At 39.1% G+C, this 20,916-nt stretch overlaps 1 protein-coding gene across 3 annotated transcripts in view; it reads left to right on the top strand.

Annotated features, from left to right (window-relative positions):
* The window catches only part of LOC105389190 (protein grainyhead), a 102,394-nt gene that overhangs the window by 52,247 nt on the left and 29,231 nt on the right, over positions 1-20,916 (top strand). For all 3 annotated transcript variants that reach the window (XM_048633301.1, XM_048633300.1, XM_038113018.2), the window contains exon 3: positions 14,519-14,692. In XM_048633301.1, the coding sequence (XP_048489258.1) occupies positions 14,519-14,692 (174 nt within the window). The remainder of the gene's footprint in view (positions 1-14,518; positions 14,693-20,916) is intronic.

Raw genomic sequence — 20,916 nt, 5'->3', positions numbered from 1 at the left:
TTTATAATTTGATTGGACGCTAACGAACATAGTATAAATATGAAGCGCGTCAACTGTTTATTTCGGCCTCACCATGTCTGATATGTCTGTGTCCAAAACGAATTGTGTCACTGGCGATCAGTATCAGATAATCATACATGTGGAAATCCGGCGCAAAGTAATAACTGTACAAGTAGGTTTCTAATGCTTAAATCTATTCTTAAATATGGATATTTTGGTTATCAACAGTGATATTGTATTATATTTTAAAATGCATTACATGTATTTTTCCAATTAAGGGACACTAATGTATCTTAATGTTAGTTTCTATAATTAGACAACATTAAAGTCTTATCTCATTAAAATTGTTGCCCACAAGGTATATTAATTAATATTTCGCTAATTGTCCTCTTAGTCACCGTCATTGACAATCTAAATAAGTCGTTTTGTATATCTATGACTCAAATAGTAATTTAACTTAGCATACATTTGCATCTAGGTCGTCGGATATGATTGAGTTTGATCTGCGAGGGCATGTGTGCAAGGATGTAGGGTGTTTGGTCGCGCTGCTCGGGGCGGGGTGCGCGGCGCGGGGGGCGCGGGGCGCGGAGTGAGGGGCGCGGGGCGAGGGTGCCCGAGGTACCTGCCGCCCGGAGCGTGTGAAGTCCGGCGCTGGCAGGGGCTCCGGCACAAAGGAATATTCAAATACGCTCCTGGACGCGCTCTGCATGAATGTACTGAACTCTATGACCATATTATTTTTAACATGCGAAGATAATAGCTCATCGGGGCGATTCTTAATTTTTTGTGTCGCTTTCTTACGCGACCCTTTAGCGGGGCCGCAACGCTTGAGGGTTTTTGTAAAGTATGTCGTCATTAAATGAAATATAATTATAATTCTCATTGCGTACAGCTACTATACGCTCAGTGGTTTGCAAGTATTAATTAAAACTTCCATATTTTATTAACGGAGTGTACAATAAATATACTTATCGGCGACCGTGAGGTCTTAGGTAATTTATTATTTTCATATTCGCCATTATGTTTCAGTTAGTTGTCAGATAAAAATGATTTAAACGTTAGGTCAATAACACATTAGCGTAGGTATCCTACGGTACTAGGTACACGGTATAACTTTCTAATTCGTTTGTGTACAGTAGTGAAGGTAAATATTGGGATTTATCTGTAAAGCCAGCAATTACGATGATATCCGCGATTTATTCTCACGTACTGCAACCGCGACCTCAGCGCTTAATAACATACATTCATACTTTACTAGACATTAGATGCGATTAGTCAACACTTACCTCTACTAATAAACAAGTAATACAATAACACACTCATTCGAATAATGATTGATATCAATTATCTACTTACTTTTGTCATAATTATTATCATAGCTAGTATTTTAAAGAGAATAGACTTGTGTGTATGTTTGCAATAAAAAAACCTAGAAAGTACAGAACCGATTTCAAAATTCTTTTACCATTATTGAATGCTATACATCCCTGAAACTTTCCCGCAACTTTATTTTATAAAGTGTCAACAGATTAGGTTGGGATTAGGATCTCAAAACCAAATAATTATGTATATTATTACTAAAAATAACCATATAGCTGCTTACCAAATGCGTATTAACAAAACAGTAAATGCTGGTTTGAGTGTCGTCGCAGCACGGGGCGCCCGCAGCCAGGAGGGTTACTCTATATATACTAACGTAAAACGAACAAACGAGAGTGGTCGTGCAATCCGCCCGTTTAATACTACGAGAAAGAGTCGTTGTTCGCGCAGCAGCGCTCCGGTTTTTCGTGATATAGAGTGACCCCCATGCTCTGTGACACGCACCCTGTGATTAGAGCATCACAGTCACCAGCGCCCAGCAGTGACTGCGGGACAACCTGTAATTTGTGGTCTCACAGGTGCTCACACAACAAACACACTGCTGATACCCTGATAGGCAATGTTTGGAGATTTTGTACAAAGAAATGTGAGAATTAATGTTCTCTAATGTTACTGTAAAAATTAATCCAAAAGGTAAATTAATATTCCAACGACGCTATTAAGAATATTTTATTAAATATGTATACTCGCGACTTGGGAATGCCCGTTAAAACGAAAATAAAATAAGTAATGTTAATGAAATGACATTACCATTAGGATTTCGCAAAAGAAATTTCTAATTGTGTTCCATTAATTTATTCGGTTGGGCTATCGCAGGTAGATTGTGTTCTGTAATTTCACACGCGGACTTGACCATTATGTCTCCCCAATCATTAAATAGACAATTCGCAACCCCATAGCTTTTGTTGTGTCTCGAACCCTTTATTCCGTGTGTTCTTGAGCGTTACAGCGGGCTATAATAATGTCTCACAGTTTTGACAATCGCTCCCTGGGAGATGCGTCTGCGCAGCATCCGAGGGTCCGCACGGGAATTTATACACTCTTGTCATAACAGAATGAACTTACGCTTTGTGAATCAATATTGTAGGTAATTTGATCTAAAGGCCAGCTTTGTTTTTGGGTGTTGGACTTGCCTAATGTATTGGGATGTTGGTAAATAGTAACATTATACTTTTTGTTTAAGATAATGGGACTTGTTTATTGTTATAACATTTTCACGTAGACGTTCGTAGCCACTTCACTCGTAGCCAAACAAAAGAATTCAACGCGTAGTCGAACTTTCTTTTTCTACAAATGAAATATAACGGTATGCTTGAGAAGCATAGAGAATTCTAGTGTATTGTTATATACCTACTGTACACCTTATAACTATAATTGTCCACCGGAGGACATCGGCAACCTACAAGACTCAGTTGTTCGCCTCCCTTAGCCACCACACCGGTCTGACGTTTGTGGTATCAACTTAATAACTCGTCAATCCCAATATGTGCCGATTCAGAAGCTGATATTACCAGAGAATGTTTTATTATATACATACTTAGTTTTATCTAATTAATATGTTAACATTTAAATCTGTGTACACATAAATAAAATATTGAATCGGTGTAGAGTTCGCGTGGGTCCCGCGCGGCCGCCGCACACACTCTTGTTTACACTCGATACTGTAATTTCATAATTCAAGCGTTTAAATGCATAGCTCTTTTCGTGGAGATCGCAAAAACGCGCAGAGACTCGCCAGAGCTGCTATTACGGCCCTTAAAATAACATCGTACGTTTAACTTAATGACAGACACACCGGCAAAATGCACTTATAATTGGTTATACAAAGAGAGTTTTGGTGAAAAATTATCATGTATATAGTGGAGGAGAAGCGGGAGTCCCACGGCGCCCAGCAAAACCGTCGGCATTTTGTATGCATTGCGTCTGGGATTTAAACGTTTTGGTATTACAGGCATGAAGATTTCATGGCCGAGTCGCGTGAATCATTAAAATTTATTTAACAATTTCCAGGTTTGGTTAAAATACTGCCCACATTTGTCGAATGCTTTTAAGAAGTCGGATATGGTGAACTCATTGCTTTTTATAAATACCCTAATCAAGTAGATAGTAGGTAGATACATAAGAAACTGTATAAATAAGTGACTGCGAATGTCAAAATAATTAAAAACTTGAGTTCCGCAGAAAAATACTTAAGTAATGTAGTTGCATACATTAGAGTTGCATGGCTTAGACGTGCCTGGAGCTGCATCAATAGTTCCATACGACCATAAAATGTATCCACGAAGTCAATGCTCCTTTGAACAACAACATTAAGGGACGGCATTATGCCACTTCGCAACTTGTCTCCTGGTTATCATTTATTGAGTTTGTTTATAAATAAATAGTGGGCTATTTTATGTACATTAAATATAACTAGTGATTGCCTGGCCGTCGGGGAACCTTTTTCTGCGTTTTCTCTAGCAAACTTATTGTTAGAGCAGCACTTACAATGTGCTGTTACTGAAATAACTATTTTCGTTTACACAAATTCCATGTTCTAATAAGACTTGTAAATGTTATTTTTTAACGTTCTTATTTTCACAATAACGGGTTACAAAGAATGAACTGAACAGCAGTATATTTTTAAATTAAATCCAAAAGGAATCCCTCTTTAGTCTCATTTCAATATAAGCCTTACAGGTGTCAATATTTCAATAAAGATAATTTACATGTAAGTAGCATGATATTCCCGGCGCAGGCTGCGCCCCCCCCGCCTCCTTCGACTAGGAGGCCGCTACTAGGCAATAATTGACGACACACATTTGCATAATTGGGCCCGGTAAGTGCCTAAATCTGCATAAAATTGCGTCTTTTTCATGGCTCCTCTGTATTTAGCTGCTATGAAAATCACTGCAATCAAATTTGTCCTTTATAAAATGCTATAGGCAATAAATGTTTAAGGAACTTTGAGCTGCATAACACTACCGTATTCTTATTAGGTATTGAACTTTCGTATTAGATTATATTTTCAGTCAGAAACTAACGGTGCCAATAAATCATAAGGTATTTTTTGTTTACATGATATTACTGTGTCATGACGTGACGATGAATTTACTTTTGTAAGAACTTATACTTAAAACACACATTAGTTATAAAAGGTTCCGATTAATAATATAATCCGACCGGTATGTATTTACATCGCTTGTATCGGACATCGTTATTGGCACAATGATATGGACTTCTAATGAATATTTATAACAGGTTTGATTGAGATGTAAATAAATGTATAGGGATCCATTAACGAACACCCAATTTACATTAAACAAGTAAATGAAACACTTGACATCGCCATTCTACCTTCATTCTACTTACATTTTGATTAAAATAGATAAATTTCATGTTTTCTAGAGCGTCATACTCGTTTGAATATGTTACGATGATTGTATGTTTCTTAATAAATAATATCAGTAGCTTGTATGTAATTACTGTCGTTATTGAGGGTAATCAGAGGTTATAAGGAAATTGTATTTAAATTTAAATGACGAAATCAATTTATAACGTCACTTGTTTATTTAAAAATGTGCTCACTAAATGAGAACGGAAAATGATTAAGTTTACCTAGGAGAAAACAATTTTATTACATCGACATTTCCGTTCGTTTATTATCATAATTACTTTGCATCTAAAAGTAAAGTATGACATTATTTAATTATTTTGATCAAACCAGACAGACTTGTAAGTTTTTATTACCCATATAAACCAAAATGGCTACTACCTACCTTCTCTTAACTGTTTAGACTTGGAGGAAGATCTTGATGGTTGCTAGATTTTAATAAAGTTATGAATATACTCGTAATTTTTCATGCTATATAATTTAATTATGCTTCTATATGACGTATTTTTGTAACAATATATTTATATATAAATATTTAAGATAAAATAACTGTTGTTCACTTGTTCAGTGTTAAAGTAATATTCGTATAAGAACTAGTTTAATAAAATAAAGTGTATAATGAAGTGGCGGTACACATTTAAAGTTGGTCGCAGTTGGCATCATTACTTACAGCACTAGGGCTAAACAGGGGGGCAACTCTATATCATTGTATTAAACGTACCGATGGCACTACAGCTCTCGTTCGTTAGTTTTAGATTTCGTGAGTATAGAGTAACCCTCCAGGCTGGACTCTGCGCCGATGTCACATCGTCGTCATAAAGTCGGCGGTTTGTCGCTAATCTTCGAATTAGCTCACAAGAACCCGCTCGATCTCGCTACAACCTCCGCAAGGTGTACAATTATACGCAATCTAATTGGATTGCTCCCATCCAATTCCATTCTTATTGCTGGCAATTTCATGACTTGTGACAGTTTCTTTGTATATTTTTTATTACAGAAGCAATAAGTTCTTTAACATCTACACATTATATTGCGAGTGTTTATCGGTGCGTTATAAATATTATTATTGATGGTTTGTAAGTACATAGGTACTAAGAGTTACTCGCTGAGAAACTGCAGTCGGATGTCGAAGTTCAATGAGATGCAGTTATGAAGGGATGCGCGTCGCGAGCGCTACACCAATATGGCCGCAGATAGATAACAAGTATCCGCTTTCGCGCACACTCCGCTAATGATAAATTACACCTGGGAATGCGTTTCCTTTAAGGGCCACCACTTAGGTTTATTTCACACCGTTTATGAACATAACTCTTCTCTCTCGGCATTTATTTAGGTAATACTAGAAGTCTACGTAATTGATGATGCCAGTCGTGATAATTTAGCTAGAACGGTGCTATGAAGTAAACGCATTTCTTCATTAGGTAGGTGCTTATCCTTCACAAGTGCTTGAAAGCTTCAAGAATGGAGCGTTATCGATGTATCGATACAGCCTAATTGTTTGTTTATTGTTTGTTTATAAAAGCCTAATTACGATTACAGATATTATACAATACATACAAGGTCTAAGAAGAAATATGTTCTTATACAAATAAATTCCCTACAGCATACTGTTATTTATTCAATTTACAATGTAATATTGTTTTGGTTTGCAATCTATAAAACTGTTATGATGCCAATTTCTTTTAGAGGTATTAATTAGATTTGAAGAATTGATTGAGTAGTTATATTGAAAGTAAGCATATAAAGTCACAAACAAAATGTAGATGAGTTGATGGGTGTATGGACATACGTCGGCGGCCCCCGCCCCGCTCCGCGCCGCCCCCGCGCCGCTCTGCCGCCGCCGCCGCCGCCGCGGGCGCACATAACGGAGAGCGCCGAGAGGCTGATTTATCGGTGGACATCCACGATCCTATCCGATTTGCATTTAGATAGCGCGGAGGAGACGGGTGGGGCACACCGCTTTACTCTATCGCACGTAAATTAACTATAAAATTATGTTTGCGCAAAAAATACAAAATGGTTTCGCATCTCATAAATGAGAGATTTAATCGGCCAATCATCGGGCCGTCCTGCTCTGCAAATAACTCGGTGACTGCTAAGCCACTAAGAACACATCAATACTAGATGCCGGTGATAACATTTGTTTGAGGATGCAACGGAAATGTATGCATTATTTGCAGACCTACCGTATGCCTCTTTCAACTTCGTAGCATGAAGGTTGAGGACTGTATGACGTGTATGAATATTATTTTCATTTAAGTATATTACATGTACATAACATAGGTATATACCTATAGTTACTATTATAGTCATTATTAATGTTTTATGAACACGCAACTATAATAATTTCTGAATGAAACCATTATATTTTAATCATTATTTAATAATCAAACAGTCCAATCAAACTGTGATTGACTTCCTACGTTTTACTCAAATTTATAAGTAATATAACACTCAGTTTGCATAGCTTAGCGACTTTACCTTCTGTAGTTGCGGCTGCAGCTATTCAGGCTGCGCGTAAATTATCTGCCTTCGCAATTAGCAGGCGCCTATTTGGCGCATTATATGTTTCCTGCAGTCGCGCGACCAAGATCGATAGCTTACTGAAAGCTTATCTTACTATCATAAATATCCGGTATCATTTATGAACAACTTATGAATTATGTTCAGAGTCAAGTAATTTATAGAGCAAATCTAAATCAAAGAATTCCAAAGTAAAAGGAAGTATAATAGGTGTTTATTTAGTAAGATATATTATATTCTATGAAGCATTTGCCATTGAAACGCAATGTACTACAGGGAGAAACAATCTATTAACAATGAATAAGTCCATTACAGGGCAATAAATAAGGCATTAAATCTGAATACGCAATGAATAAAATGGAAATGACGCCATTAAACGTTTGGTTGGCATGGAGCTTACAGGTGTGGACGCGGCCACCGCGCCGCCGCCGCCCCGCTGCCGCCACCGCCCCGCCACAATCCCGCTACTGTCACACGTAAAAGGAAGAAACACACGCCCCTAATTGCGAGATATCCGTGAATATCTCCTATAATATGTAAATAGGCGAGCGAGGCAATTAAAACCTTATCTCGCGCGTCTCCCGCCGCCAGCCGCTGATTGCTTCGTAAAATGATTGACATGCTATTTTAAAAGCGAGCCGATAATGAAAATGTTCCTGTTAAATTTATACTTTATTTATTGTTGACAATTACTATTTACACAGTATAATTGATCGCGTTCTCACAATTGTCCAGCGGTTGACGAGTTGTCTGCAATTTTAAATACCGTTAAAAAGGTAATGGCACAGGATGTGAGGACGGGCTGATCCGATCGCCGCCCATTCACTACCATTTAATGTTTCAGTTTGCTAATGAGCTTTGTCTTTCTAAACATAAACATGAATAAAACTAGTTATTGATTTTAAAATGCTAAGACTAGCTATTGATTTTATAATGTTTACCTATACTTATGACTATTAAGAACATACCTGATAGGATTTTAAATTTGCTGGTTGCAAATATTGCTGCTAACAATTGGTCATTGATTAATGTTTGCGTAACGGTAGAAAATAAAATATGAACGTAAATTATGGGTTGAAATTTACCCGTAGCATAAATACTTGAGCTCCGGACAAGGTTGACCGGTATGAAAGTGAGACAATTCCCATTATCTCGCCTTGTTCTTAGATTAAAGATAAATCCCCGTTGTTGCTTAATTCCTGTGATTATTCAACATGAGTTTCGGTACTTCATTTAAATTCTTAAACAATACCTAATACAGCTGGAGCAGTAAATCAGCCGTGGGTATTTCCGTAGGCCGTGTCGCTGATCCTTGGGGTACAATAGTGCAGCGGTTTAATTATAGTAGTAGGAGTATAACATAATCGGGTATAAATCACGGTACATGCGACCTGCCAGGCGGCGGCGGCGGCGGGGCCGACAGCGCTCAACCTGTTCCATTCCGCACGATCTTTGTGTCGCGATGACGTGCGCTAATTTATACCTTCATGCATGTTACCAATCCGCCGAAATTCTTATTCTATACCATATTTTTTACTATTCTCACTATCAAAGAATTGCAAATTCATTTATACTGACTTTTATAGTTTTTATTTTGTAAATAAAATTTATAGGCTAACGTCTCATTGTTCAAATCTCTGTTTAGTCCCGCGTTTAGCACACAATTGATGATATTAACATTTTCATTCAGCGTTTGTGCGTGTGATCATATTGTACGACAGCATTTGTTGATACCTTTAGATATCAACAGTTGGTTGCTGCTAATGCATATGTGTTTATCGGTATCTCTATATTTAGGTATACTTTTTCATACGTATATTATTAGAACATAATAATATTAGAAAAATGACTATTTAAAAAATTATAATGATGAAGGTATACTGCTACGGTAATGATAGCTGTCATAATATTTTCCACCCTTTACAAATTTATTTTGAAAAGTTGTTATACTGAATTTAATGTAGCATTCAATTACAAACACATAAGACGGGCGCTAAGAATAGCCATTACAGGTATGTTTACACAATTACTGAGGCAGTAGTTGGTATTAATGTGGTAGATTTATATGGAAAGTTAACGCATAAACTGCCTATTAGGTAACACCAGGCCGCCTCGCCTGGACCACACACCGACATTCAAATTAGAAAAGTCAAACAAAACGGAAATGATGCATTTATTCTTATATTTCTGTTCCCTCCGCTGCGGGCGTTCCTCTCTAAGCTCGTAACTCTTCTAATAAGACACTTTAAGTAAGCTTAAATCGCGCAACACCGATTAAATATTTCATCATTTGAGTAATTTTGATCATTGCTAGATTATGTAGGATTTCGTTGTGTCCAGTGAGTCGTGTGATGGCGGGTGCTGGCCGCGGCGCGGTATCTCCACTGCGGTGACCTTCGCCGGGGCCGGCCACTTCCGCGCCGGCTCACGTACACATGCCTGCCATATCAATAACAAGTAAAAAATTATAATTGCCCTGTTTTGCTTATCTTACAAAAACAATTACAGCGCCACAAATAAAAGGCACCGCAAATTCAAGCGTTAAGATTCCTTATTGCGATCAATTATTATTTTGTCGGCAGTATCGTTGATTATGCATGGATAATGCCTAGGTATAGGCTAGGCATTTTAGTTGTATACTTATTAAGAAGGTGTATCTTGCTTATAGAGGAGGTATTTTGCTTATAAATGATAACACGTATCGGTTTGAATATGAAACGTCTTCAATTGTCTCCAGTGAATAAGTAGTGTGTCTCGGTGTAGCGAGCCCCCGCCGCGCCGGCCGGCGTGTCGGTCGCGTCGATCTCACACAAAGCGCCGGCAGCCGCGCCCGCCACCATTCTCTCCACGCGTCAACGTCACTCACCGGTCATCCAACGGTTTTATTACACAAAAAACATAATAAAATGAAACCCGCAGTAGCTCATCTTAAGATTAACATCCATGTCAAATGTCAACTTTAAAATCCTGTCAATGGGTCTACGAGATGTGCTTGATGTCCATCAAAATCAGTTACGCTTTTCAATATAATCATGAAACCAATATTATTAACACAGACAGCCGGACGGTAGTTTTGAATTGCCATAAAAATCGGTTTACTTACTGCTTACTGGAGGTTTATTTACACCAATAAATATGTAAGTAAGAGTAATAAAATTAAACACGACTTAGCTGCAATGTTTTTACGTAACGCCAAGAATGGGCAATAAAGAGGCACGCATTAAACACACGCTTTATAATCGAAGCTGCCATCAATAGTACCCCTTTTTATAGGGAGGTAGAGAAAAAGTTTATTGTCAATATTAACTTAAGTATGAAGTCGGTGTGCACATGGGACAGTTTATATTTGGCGTATAATTTAATAATCTAGTAGAGTATGATTACTGAAGTTCATCGATAAACATTTAGTGCCAATAATTGAAACCTACCACATGTAATTACACGCGGCCATTAAAGTTTTGCGATTGCCGCGGAGCTACTAGCTACGCAGACAGGAGACATGACTTATTTAGTGCGCATGTTGCGTTTCCATATTTAATCTGCGTGGGCGCATATTTCCGAGAAAACATTTCTTGTGGATCGTACGTAATGCTGCCAAGAAAACAGAAGTAATAATGTTAGCCATACTTGTACGGTGAAGAAGTCCGTAAATGAATCATCGCATATGCGTACCTCGTCAACGCACAAAAAGAAGTTTGTCGAAAATGCGTCTCGTTTAGTTTGCTGTGCGCTGCTCGCGGTCTGTACTCATCCCTTATTTATTTATACTGGTATGAGGAATGTACCGTTTTTTTGCTGGTCCATAACAGCGTGCGTCCAGCGCAGCACAATCTGAGACAGTGAATTCCTTAATTGACGAAATGCTGCGAGGCTACATTCCGGCGGACATCGTTAGCTTTAATGCAGAAATACCGCGCCAAGTACACGCGCTCTGTTCTATATACAAAATAGCTAATGATCCTCCTCATTTATTATTTTTATGTAAATTAACTGTGCAAGTTGATATTGCATAGGTATCAACCAGTAAAGTGTTCCTTAGTTTGGCACAGCGGGTAACTTCAGAAAATATGCTACAGTGTTTATGTCAAATACTTATAATCAGAAGCTGTTAAGGCAAATGGCCATAATTTAGCTTGAAATTGGCGCTGTTAGTAGATTAGAATGAAAGCTGGTAGAATAGACTGCACCAGAAAATAAAATAAAGCGTAAACACTACGTTTACTGGTAAAAAGTAGACGCACTTAACGCCAACAAACATGTTATTATTACTGTGTTATGAACTTGATATCCGGTGCAAAAAATTGCCTCCTTTTAAAGAGTGGATGCTTTAATGACAGTCTGGTGTAATGAGTCGTTAGGAGAGGTACTAGTTTCTCTTATCAGTGATGATAAAACATGCGTAGATAGTGGAGGCACTCCCTGCACTTTCCCCGCCGCTGCCGAGAGGGTCCGCCGTTATGGCAACTGATTCTACATTACCTGCTCCACGGCCGCACCGCGCTTATGGATGTGTGGCTACGTGAGGTTAATGCATACGAGACAGGTTAAATAGATCCCGAGAAAGTTACCATTATTACATGGAAATAAACGTCCATCTAATTGATATATCGACACCGACAGAGAGCAAGCGGGTCGCGTAGCGGAACATTTCATCATGAGAACATATTTTCTACTCATTTATAAATCGAATACGTTTAGTTCCCTATTCGTTTATTTCGGCATTCGAGATAGAAAACTCACAGCGGGAATAAGACAACATCTTTTTGAATTTATTAATTTAATTAGAGGATGTGATTTCGTTTTGTTACTTTACGGACTTTAATTAAAATTAGTAATTAAAACTGGAGAGGCATTGACCGGGAGAGGATAAGCGACATGCGATGTACCGGGCGCCGCGCGGGGCGGGCGGGGCGGCGGGGCGGGCGGCAGCGGGTGACATGCGTGCTGCGTTACGACACCGACGCCGAAATCTTCCACATGCCTGAGCACAGAGATAAGCCGCGAGTGACGCCAACGTGTTGTTTATTAACGAACCGAATGATCGATAGTCGGACGCGACACCGGACGTGGACCACCTTTCGAAACCACCGCCAGCCGACTCTTCAACCGACATGTACAATTGTTTTCTTATAAAAATTACGTTGATGTGTTTTATAAATCATGATCTTATTTGTTATTGATATTGAAACAATTGTTATCACATATCAGATAAATAAATAAAATTCTCCAAGATAGATGTGCTCCGAAACTCAAAATCGTATTATTATATTCGTACCTAAGCTAACATACTCGTATTTAACGAAAAGATTTTCATATTCAACCAGCAAATCAAAGGTTTGTTGTAGTTTTACTCAAGATACGTCGCGCAACGAATATCCATGACGAATTCTTTGTTTGTGTTACTAAAGCTCCTTCAACCCTTTAACGCTCGGAGCAATTCTTTCCGCTCGAATATGTGCGTCGCCGCGGCGGCGCGACAGCTGCCAGCGAGACACTTTCTAATCGCTCCATTCAATACAAAACAAACGCTGACGAGTGCGCCACTTGCGATTGCGAAACCTAAAAGTCTTCAACGATTGACAGCTAGAGATCAATTAATTATTTATAGGGCACATGTTAACAGAGCTACAAATGTCATTTACACAATAATTATAAGATACTGTTTCTTTTATTATGGTAATTTGATTATAAACAGCAAGTAGGTAAACATATAAATCATGATCATCATCATCATCATCATCACACCGAAATACTCTACTGCTGGACAAAGGGTTTTTACAAGGAGCGCCATAATACTTTTTCCTCGGCATTCCTCGTCCGTCGTTAGCAAAACTAGTATATTTTTGAAAGATCGATATGTTATCGATCGAAGAGAGCGTGTTCTACGGCAAACGTGAGCACTGCATGCTAGTGGAATACTGGTTCGCGGAACGTGATAGGACGCGGTCGGAAATTTGAGGTTCAGCTGCGCAGGGCAGGTTAGACCAGTCCCGTGGCCTCGCAAGGACCCCCAGCAAACCTGTTAGATTCGTTGCACGATTTTTACGTGCGCACCTACCGGAATCTCATTCACGTAGTGCGCCCGCGCCGCCGCCGCCGCCGCCGCCGCCGCCGCCGCCCCGCGCACCCAGTTAACTCGTCAAATGACTCACGCTTCGCCTGGTTAACTGCTGAAGCTGGCTTTTCCAGTTTTCTGATCGAATTCACACATTCTATTCTTATTCTTGACACTGACATGACATTCGATATATTGCAATCATTTATTGACTTGGGTAGGTTCGTAAGTTATTAAATGTTTATTATCATATTCATGCACTTTTGCATATTTAAATAATGTATTACTTTGAGTAAGTCGTGTCGTTTATTTAATTGATGTCATTTTACGTATCTAGTAACTTGCAATGTTTCGCATTACTTTTATCGGCTGGAATCTGGAATACCAACTTTTGATTTATAACATGGCATAGTAAACAAGTGGATTGGTTTAAACAATAAAACTAAATCCGTTGATCCCGTGAGATCAGCGGTCGACCAGGAAACAGGAATCAGGTATAACTACGATCCGGTCAAACCCGTCCAACGCGTGCTTCCAACATTTTTTATTTATTTGTCTGCACCGTCTGATACCGCTGGGCGTGACGTCAGACAACCTAAACTGGTTGGCGAGGGAGCAGGGATTTGCCTCGTATCCTTCCGGTTCTGCGAGCGCGGGACCTGTTCTGCTGCAGGTTGCAGCGCCACCAGCTGGCGCGCGGCCTTCGCGCAAAAAACAACCGAATTAGAGTGTTCCTAACGCGCGCCCCCGCGCCGCCGCCGCCGCCGCCGCCGCCAGCCTTGCTGAGTCACGCGCCGCAACAATTAGCACATCCATCGTCACAACGCGGTCTCTTGTAGCATCAGAGGTCAGTATCCGTACCGAAATGGTCACGCCTAATAACTGGTTCAGTAACTTGTAGTTGGCCCACTCGTACAACAACTACACCAGGGATACCTGTATTTTACGCTGTGTTTACGTGATGACTCGATAGATTGAGTGAGAAGATGCTCTGAATGGATTACGTAATACAAATTCGGTTTGTGCGGCGTGATGTACGCTATTGATTGTGTTGACTTAGTTTTTATGCGGATAGGACGGTCGGTTGCAGGTGCATTATACCTAAGTCGTAATCTATGTATTATTACAATTTATTTTTGTAACTTATTGACCTACAGAATCTCTAACATCATCCCTCTTGTCCACAGACGGCGCAAGGAAGTGATGGAGGTGGGCGGCGAGTGGCGCGCGTACTACGGGGGCGAGCTGGCGCCGGGCGTGCTGGAGGAGCCCCCGCTGGTGGCGGAGTACTACAAGCTGCCGCCGCTGCAGCAGGACCAGCTCGGCCTGCACAAGGACGGGAAGCTGCTCGACGTGTGGCCGTGAGTATCGTCACTAGAGCTGGGTAGAGAGCTTCTGGGTATTGTTGTGTGTTATTGAAAGGAACTTATTGTAAGCTAGCTGTCTCCGCGAGCTTAGCTACGCTTTAAAAAGTTTTTTGTGGGAAATCTAGGATAAAAAGTACCCTATGTGTTAATCTATACATTATTATAATGCGTCAGCTTCCTGCAATCCAAGTTTCATCAAAATCCGTTCAGTGTTTACGTGAAATAGTTACAAATATCAAATATTTTTTTCGCAATCATAATATTAGAATCTTTTGTATCTTCTTTGATCTCCATGTAGCTGCCACTTCTTAATATTTATATTTTATATCATACTTGTACACATCCACTTGAGACAAATGATTGCTAAGTAGGATCTCCGAAGACGGTCACTAGGTCAGATACCTTGGTTCCACTATAAATATTTGTATTGAATTATACTTGTTTAATAAGGCTTATGGTACAGTGAGACACTATTACACGCAATTTGTTACTATATGATTCACGTTATAGAAAACATTTATGTGTATAAAGAGAGGCTGACACTGTACAACGTTTAATTTGATTAATAAGGTTTCATAATGCAAGCATGTACTGTAATTTACTGTAGATTTTACGATTTGCATAATTATGATGACATTTTGTTATTAATACAGTATACGTCCTGTATTGGCTCTCGTATGTGCTCATGTTATTAAGTTTTTATAGTCATCATTTACTTAGTCATGCTTTTAACGCTCGCATATAGTTAAAAGGTGCAAAACAAAGAGTTAACAAAAAAAGATAATCAAATATGCAAATTGAACAATTCCCGAGAAACAACAACAATAATAATCAAAGTCCAAACTTTAATCGAACGCGGAAAATCGATGTTCGATTTCTCACGGCCGTAGATCATGCAGTGTTCGTGTATCGGAGGTATTATCATTATAATCAACGAATTTCGAGACGCAGTGAATACGGAATGAATTCGCGTAAAATTTATATGTAAACTATGATAATGTTGCGATCTTTTTTGTGTATCTGTTGTCGGTGACGGGTGATGTTGATACGCGGGTCTCACGGGCGAGCGCGCTGAGACACAGCCCGCGTGGCTTCCGGCCCCCAAGAAAGGTGTAAGAATAACAAATAATAAAAATGTTAATGTTCCACTCAATAAATCACGAGCACTCATTTGAATACGTATAGCGGTATTAAAGAAATAGGAGTTCGCAATATCTTTGTCCCTTTTAGTTTGCGTATGCTGATGTTTGGATTCAGAAGCGGCAACTATTTTACGAGATGCATAAATTTACAGCCGTATCTTAGACTTGTCGTTATGCTATCTCAGGAATTTCCCTCTTTCCTTAATCATAGTTTATAGTGACTGTGTCAAATGACATGCATTATTCAATAGTGTATTAGCTCAGTTTATCAAAGTTGTATATAAAAACAAGGTGAATGAGCTTTAGAGTTTCGATCCCAGTAGTTGCCAACCGAGACAGTATGTCTTTTTGTAGGTAATCTTAATTTCAAGGGGTGGATTCGCCCATTATATTATATTCGAGCATTAAGTCCAATGAATGTCTATAAAGTCGGTATATGTTAAAGCGTATTGTATAGTCTGTACTGCAAAGGACCATCAAATCCGGAAAAACTCCTAAACACCAAGCCATAATATTATATACGTTAACTTTTTTCTTTAGTATTCTATTAACTTGAAGTTGATACTGTCGCGATGAATGCATTCCCATAGAAATGTGACCCCGATCAAATTATGCTCGCTCTTTCAAAGAGGTTGTTAACAGCATCCTGTGAATAGACGCCGGCGCAGAAGTGAGCAAGCGGCGAGTCACAGTCTGAATACCCGCAGTGCATATGTTAACACGGCCCCACTCACTGTACGCGCGTTTAGTCTTACTTTACTTTATAATTATCAAGTTTATCATAAAATGGCCATTTGAATTACTTATTATATTTTTTACTAAAATTACAATAAGCTTAAGTTCTCTTTTTGGTAACTGAATAAATTCATGTCTTTTATGCATCACTGCGGTAGGTATATATTTGTAGAGTTGTTAAGTGACATGCATCAGCGTCGGTGGGCCGGCGCCGGCGGCGTGCCGCGGGGTGCACGCTGTCATCCTCGTCACCAACTGCCCCGCTAGTGACAATAGACGGATGTGGCTGCAGCGGCTCACATTGACAAGGACGCCCAGGACCGCGCATTGTGGCCGCGGCCCACGCGCCGGTTCAACGAGCCAGCATTGCTCATTCATACATTCAAAATTATAACGAACGCTCGAGCTCGCCCGCACCCATCCATGCGTGTGCGTGTCTGTGCGTTTGTATGCTAATCCTGTAGCTGCGAGCGCCAGTGCATCGTCACATTTCGGTCGTTGTATTTGTTGTTTAAATCGCTCCTATTATTTGAATAGAATAGATGTAGAAATGAACTAGTTCTGTCGGTAAGTTCCTTCCAGACTGTCGCCGTGGGCGTGGAGTTTCGTAAACGCTCGTTGCGTCGGTCTTGCGCGCTGTCGGTTGGAAATATAAATACTGTAAAGTTTAGCAGTAGACGGTTGCTATAACCATTAATAGTTGGCAGATTAGCATAGAAACGCGCGATGACCGGTGTATGTAGGGAGGCCCGGCTCACCTCCTGACCCTGTCAAAGCTAAAACTTGCCTCTAACGGTATGCTATTTTCTGCGTGCGGATGCCGCAACTAAATTCAGTAAATTGCGTGGAAAATAAACTTAACTAACGAACGAGGTAAACTATAGGTTAGTGAAAACTGAGTAAGTTATTGGTCGTGAAGGTTTTAATAACTGCAGACTCTAAGTTCATTTAGGTTAAATTTGATGACGCCTAGTACTTACAGTTTATGGTACTCAGAACGTATTTATAATCCATATAACCATATTATGATATTTTTTTGTATAAACATGAAGTGCGTGTATTTTATGCAGTACAAAATCAGAAATCTGTACTCGTAGCAACGTGTCGCAGTGGTTTAACAAAAAGAAAAGACAGGGAGTGGGGACCGTGTGACCCATTTAGGACTAGAACCGGTTTCCTCTTGAGGCGCATCTGTATTATAAATGGTAGAGCAGTTAATACCATTGAATTCCCTTAGAAATATCCGACCCTCTTAAAAAGATAATGGATAAAAAGATAGTAACATCGTTATGTCCCTGGCAGTAGTGGTCATCGCATGGCGAAATACGAAATCGGGGCTTGACCATTCTTCTTGACCATTCTTTTTAACCCTGCGAACGTCCATTCAAACAACCAGCTGAAAATACTCCCTTATTATTAAAAAGGATTGCAAAAAATATTACCGTTGCTAGCATTACTTATTAGTATTTATTATTATTGTCAAAGCACATAATATATAGAATACATAGTTTAAGAGAAACTCAAGATAATGAGTGATTAATGTAAAGGAAATGTTTAGAAGGAAACCAAAGACACTAATCATGCGCTAAACGAGCACTTCTATCGCCGTCGTCGAGGCATGGCGCAATCGTATACAAATTAAAGATTTTGATAATGTATTAGTTCCGTGAGAAAAGTAGCAATAAACCTACATTCTGTCGAATGATACATTCGAATAGAATTGTATGACGATGCGGCATCCGGCGGCCGCTGCGTCTCTCACTATGTCGCTTGATAGATTTTTATCTTTTCGTCAAAGATAAACTGTCGACTTTGATCGTACATCGAGATATACGAAGTGCTAATTCACGAGACACCTGCCCCGTCGAGGTTCCGTATTAGACACTAAACATTGGTGTTTACTATCTAAATTATTTCGTTGGTTTCAGGTTTTAGTACCTTCGTTGCAGTGGATGTAATAAAGATTATATGTAGTATAGGCAATATCATGAATAATCCAGTGTTTTTATTCAAGATTCAAGTACGGTCAGCTGCATAAGTCGTTATACACTTCTGTACCTTGTTAAACTGAAAAACCGTCAAAATTTCAATGAATGGATAGGCGTATTCAGATTGACAAGGTACAAACGTGTATAGCTACTTATGCAGCTGACTGTACATCATGTATTTAAGGTATATATTTCAAGTAACTATTCTCGTGTTCTAGCCAAAATTCTAATGGGTTTTATTTATTAAAAATATTTGTTGAAAAAAAATTGGTAAAATTATACATAATTTATGAGGCTCAGGTTTTATTAAATTTCAATTATTAAATTGTTATTAATTTTCTTATCCATTTAAATACTATTACTATGTTCACGTTAACTTTAATTTTACTTACAAGTAACTGACACACACTTTTACACCTGTAACAACTTATGCAGCATGTTAACTGCAGAGCCGTCACATCTGGGTCATCGTATCCAAATAAATACATAAAAATGTTGCTTATAAATTCAAGAAGTAAATCTACGTTTTTATTACTTTTTCTAACGGTTTCGCTGACTCCTAAACATGTGTAGCTTGAAGGTGAGCGTTGAATGTTCTTTTAAATTCATAAGATAACTTGTAGATCGGATTCCGAGGCAGGGAGCACCCCTCGCCGCTATTGTCGAGATCTCATCATGTGTGAAAGGGTGTTAAGTAAACATTGCAAATAATTATAATGGCAATTGCACCCGAGCAAGAGATGCCGATGAAGCTTTGATAAGGAATTTAGATATTTGCATGTAAAACGTTTTTGGAGTAGGAGCGGTCCTAGCTGTATATTTGTAGCAATGTTATGGTAATCTCGTGCAATACGACACTGATATCAGATTAAGAGTTTGGGAATTTTTATATTGAATAAATTGTTAGTGATTTATGTGTTGAGAATTTTAGCATTATTTAAAATTTCTCATGCGTGTATGTTATTTTTTAAATAGTAAGTAATAATAAAATAACCTGTGTTTAATATTATAAATTACTTAAAGTCTCATTAGATAAATTGGTAACAAATGTAAGGTTTTGCAAACCTGTAGTTTGAACGTCGCATGGCAACTCGCCGCACGCCTACGAACGTTAAACAAAGCTCATAAAAAAGACATCAACGCGGTGCCGGAACTTTCATTGCTACGAGGCGTAGCGCGTAGCACGGCTAGGCGGGATTCGCAGAACTTTATTTACCCTTCAGGCGTAGTTAATATTACACTGTATAAATACTGAAACCTACTTTTGAACTGCTAAAATATAGAACTGCATGACATAAACATACCCAATTAAAGCTCCTACCAACTAGAATTCCAGTAGGGAATATATTAAGTATATTTCTTTTACTTTGGTATATTCTACTACATAAGTATGGTATAGTGAAGCTAGTATCGGAGTACGATGGTGGCTTGTATGTTCACACACGGGCCCGCGGGCGCTCAGCTGTCGCCGCCGCCGCCGCCGCCGCTTGTATCGCACAATGAGCGACAACCAAACAACGCATTGTACTTCGCCAGCGAATGAATAACGAGGCCTAGCTCGAGCACACACACGGAGGATTATCACAAACAATATTTGCATTAATTATAATTGCTAAAGTTATTTCTCACTTACGCATTTTATACACAATATCAGTGAGATCAAAGAACCTCGTGGAATCTATAGAGGTATGTTTGCAAGTAAGACACACCGGATTTAAGCGGACATTCTTGAGCAGATAACACGAATTGCAATGTCAATGGATCACACAGCTAAATGAAGTTAATCCGAGTGGAACATTTGGGAAATTTCGCAGACGTACGTTTTCCGAATACTTCGGTTGTCAGTGCTTTATCTTATCGAATGAGCGATTTCACACATGTTGTGTTCGCTTACAAATCGCTCGCATAAATCGAGCGTTGAGCGAGAGCTGTGATTGGTCACGGCGTCGCCGCGCGCGGGCGGTCCTGCAGACAATTTGACTGTATGAACTGTCCGACTGTGTTACCATACGTTGCAATGATCTTTTTAAGTGATCACAGTGGACAAGAGAGGGTTGGTTATATTTTTTCAGTATAAATGCGTGGTAATCATCTTTATGATATCTGTCTTCGCATAATACAATGTTTTAAATAAATAACAGTTCCAGGACTGTAAAATGTACACGTTTTTATTAGGCAGTCGCGTATGGAGTTTTCTTAACTGTAATTCACCGTAGGTATACTGATAAAACTCATAAAACTGATTAAAACTGGGCAAACAGACTGCTGTGTGAATGAATCCTTACGTTGTAGAACAAAGCGTTTACCTAAGCAGCAAGCAGAAGCTTAGTTAGCTCTTACATGATTTATAGCT

Source organism: Plutella xylostella, chromosome 5 (genome assembly GCF_932276165.1).
Source record: "Plutella xylostella chromosome 5, ilPluXylo3.1, whole genome shotgun sequence".
Lineage (NCBI taxonomy): Eukaryota > Metazoa > Arthropoda > Insecta > Lepidoptera > Plutellidae > Plutella > Plutella xylostella.
The sequence above is the reverse complement of the archived record's forward strand: the minus strand, read 5'-3'. Positions and strand labels throughout refer to the sequence as shown.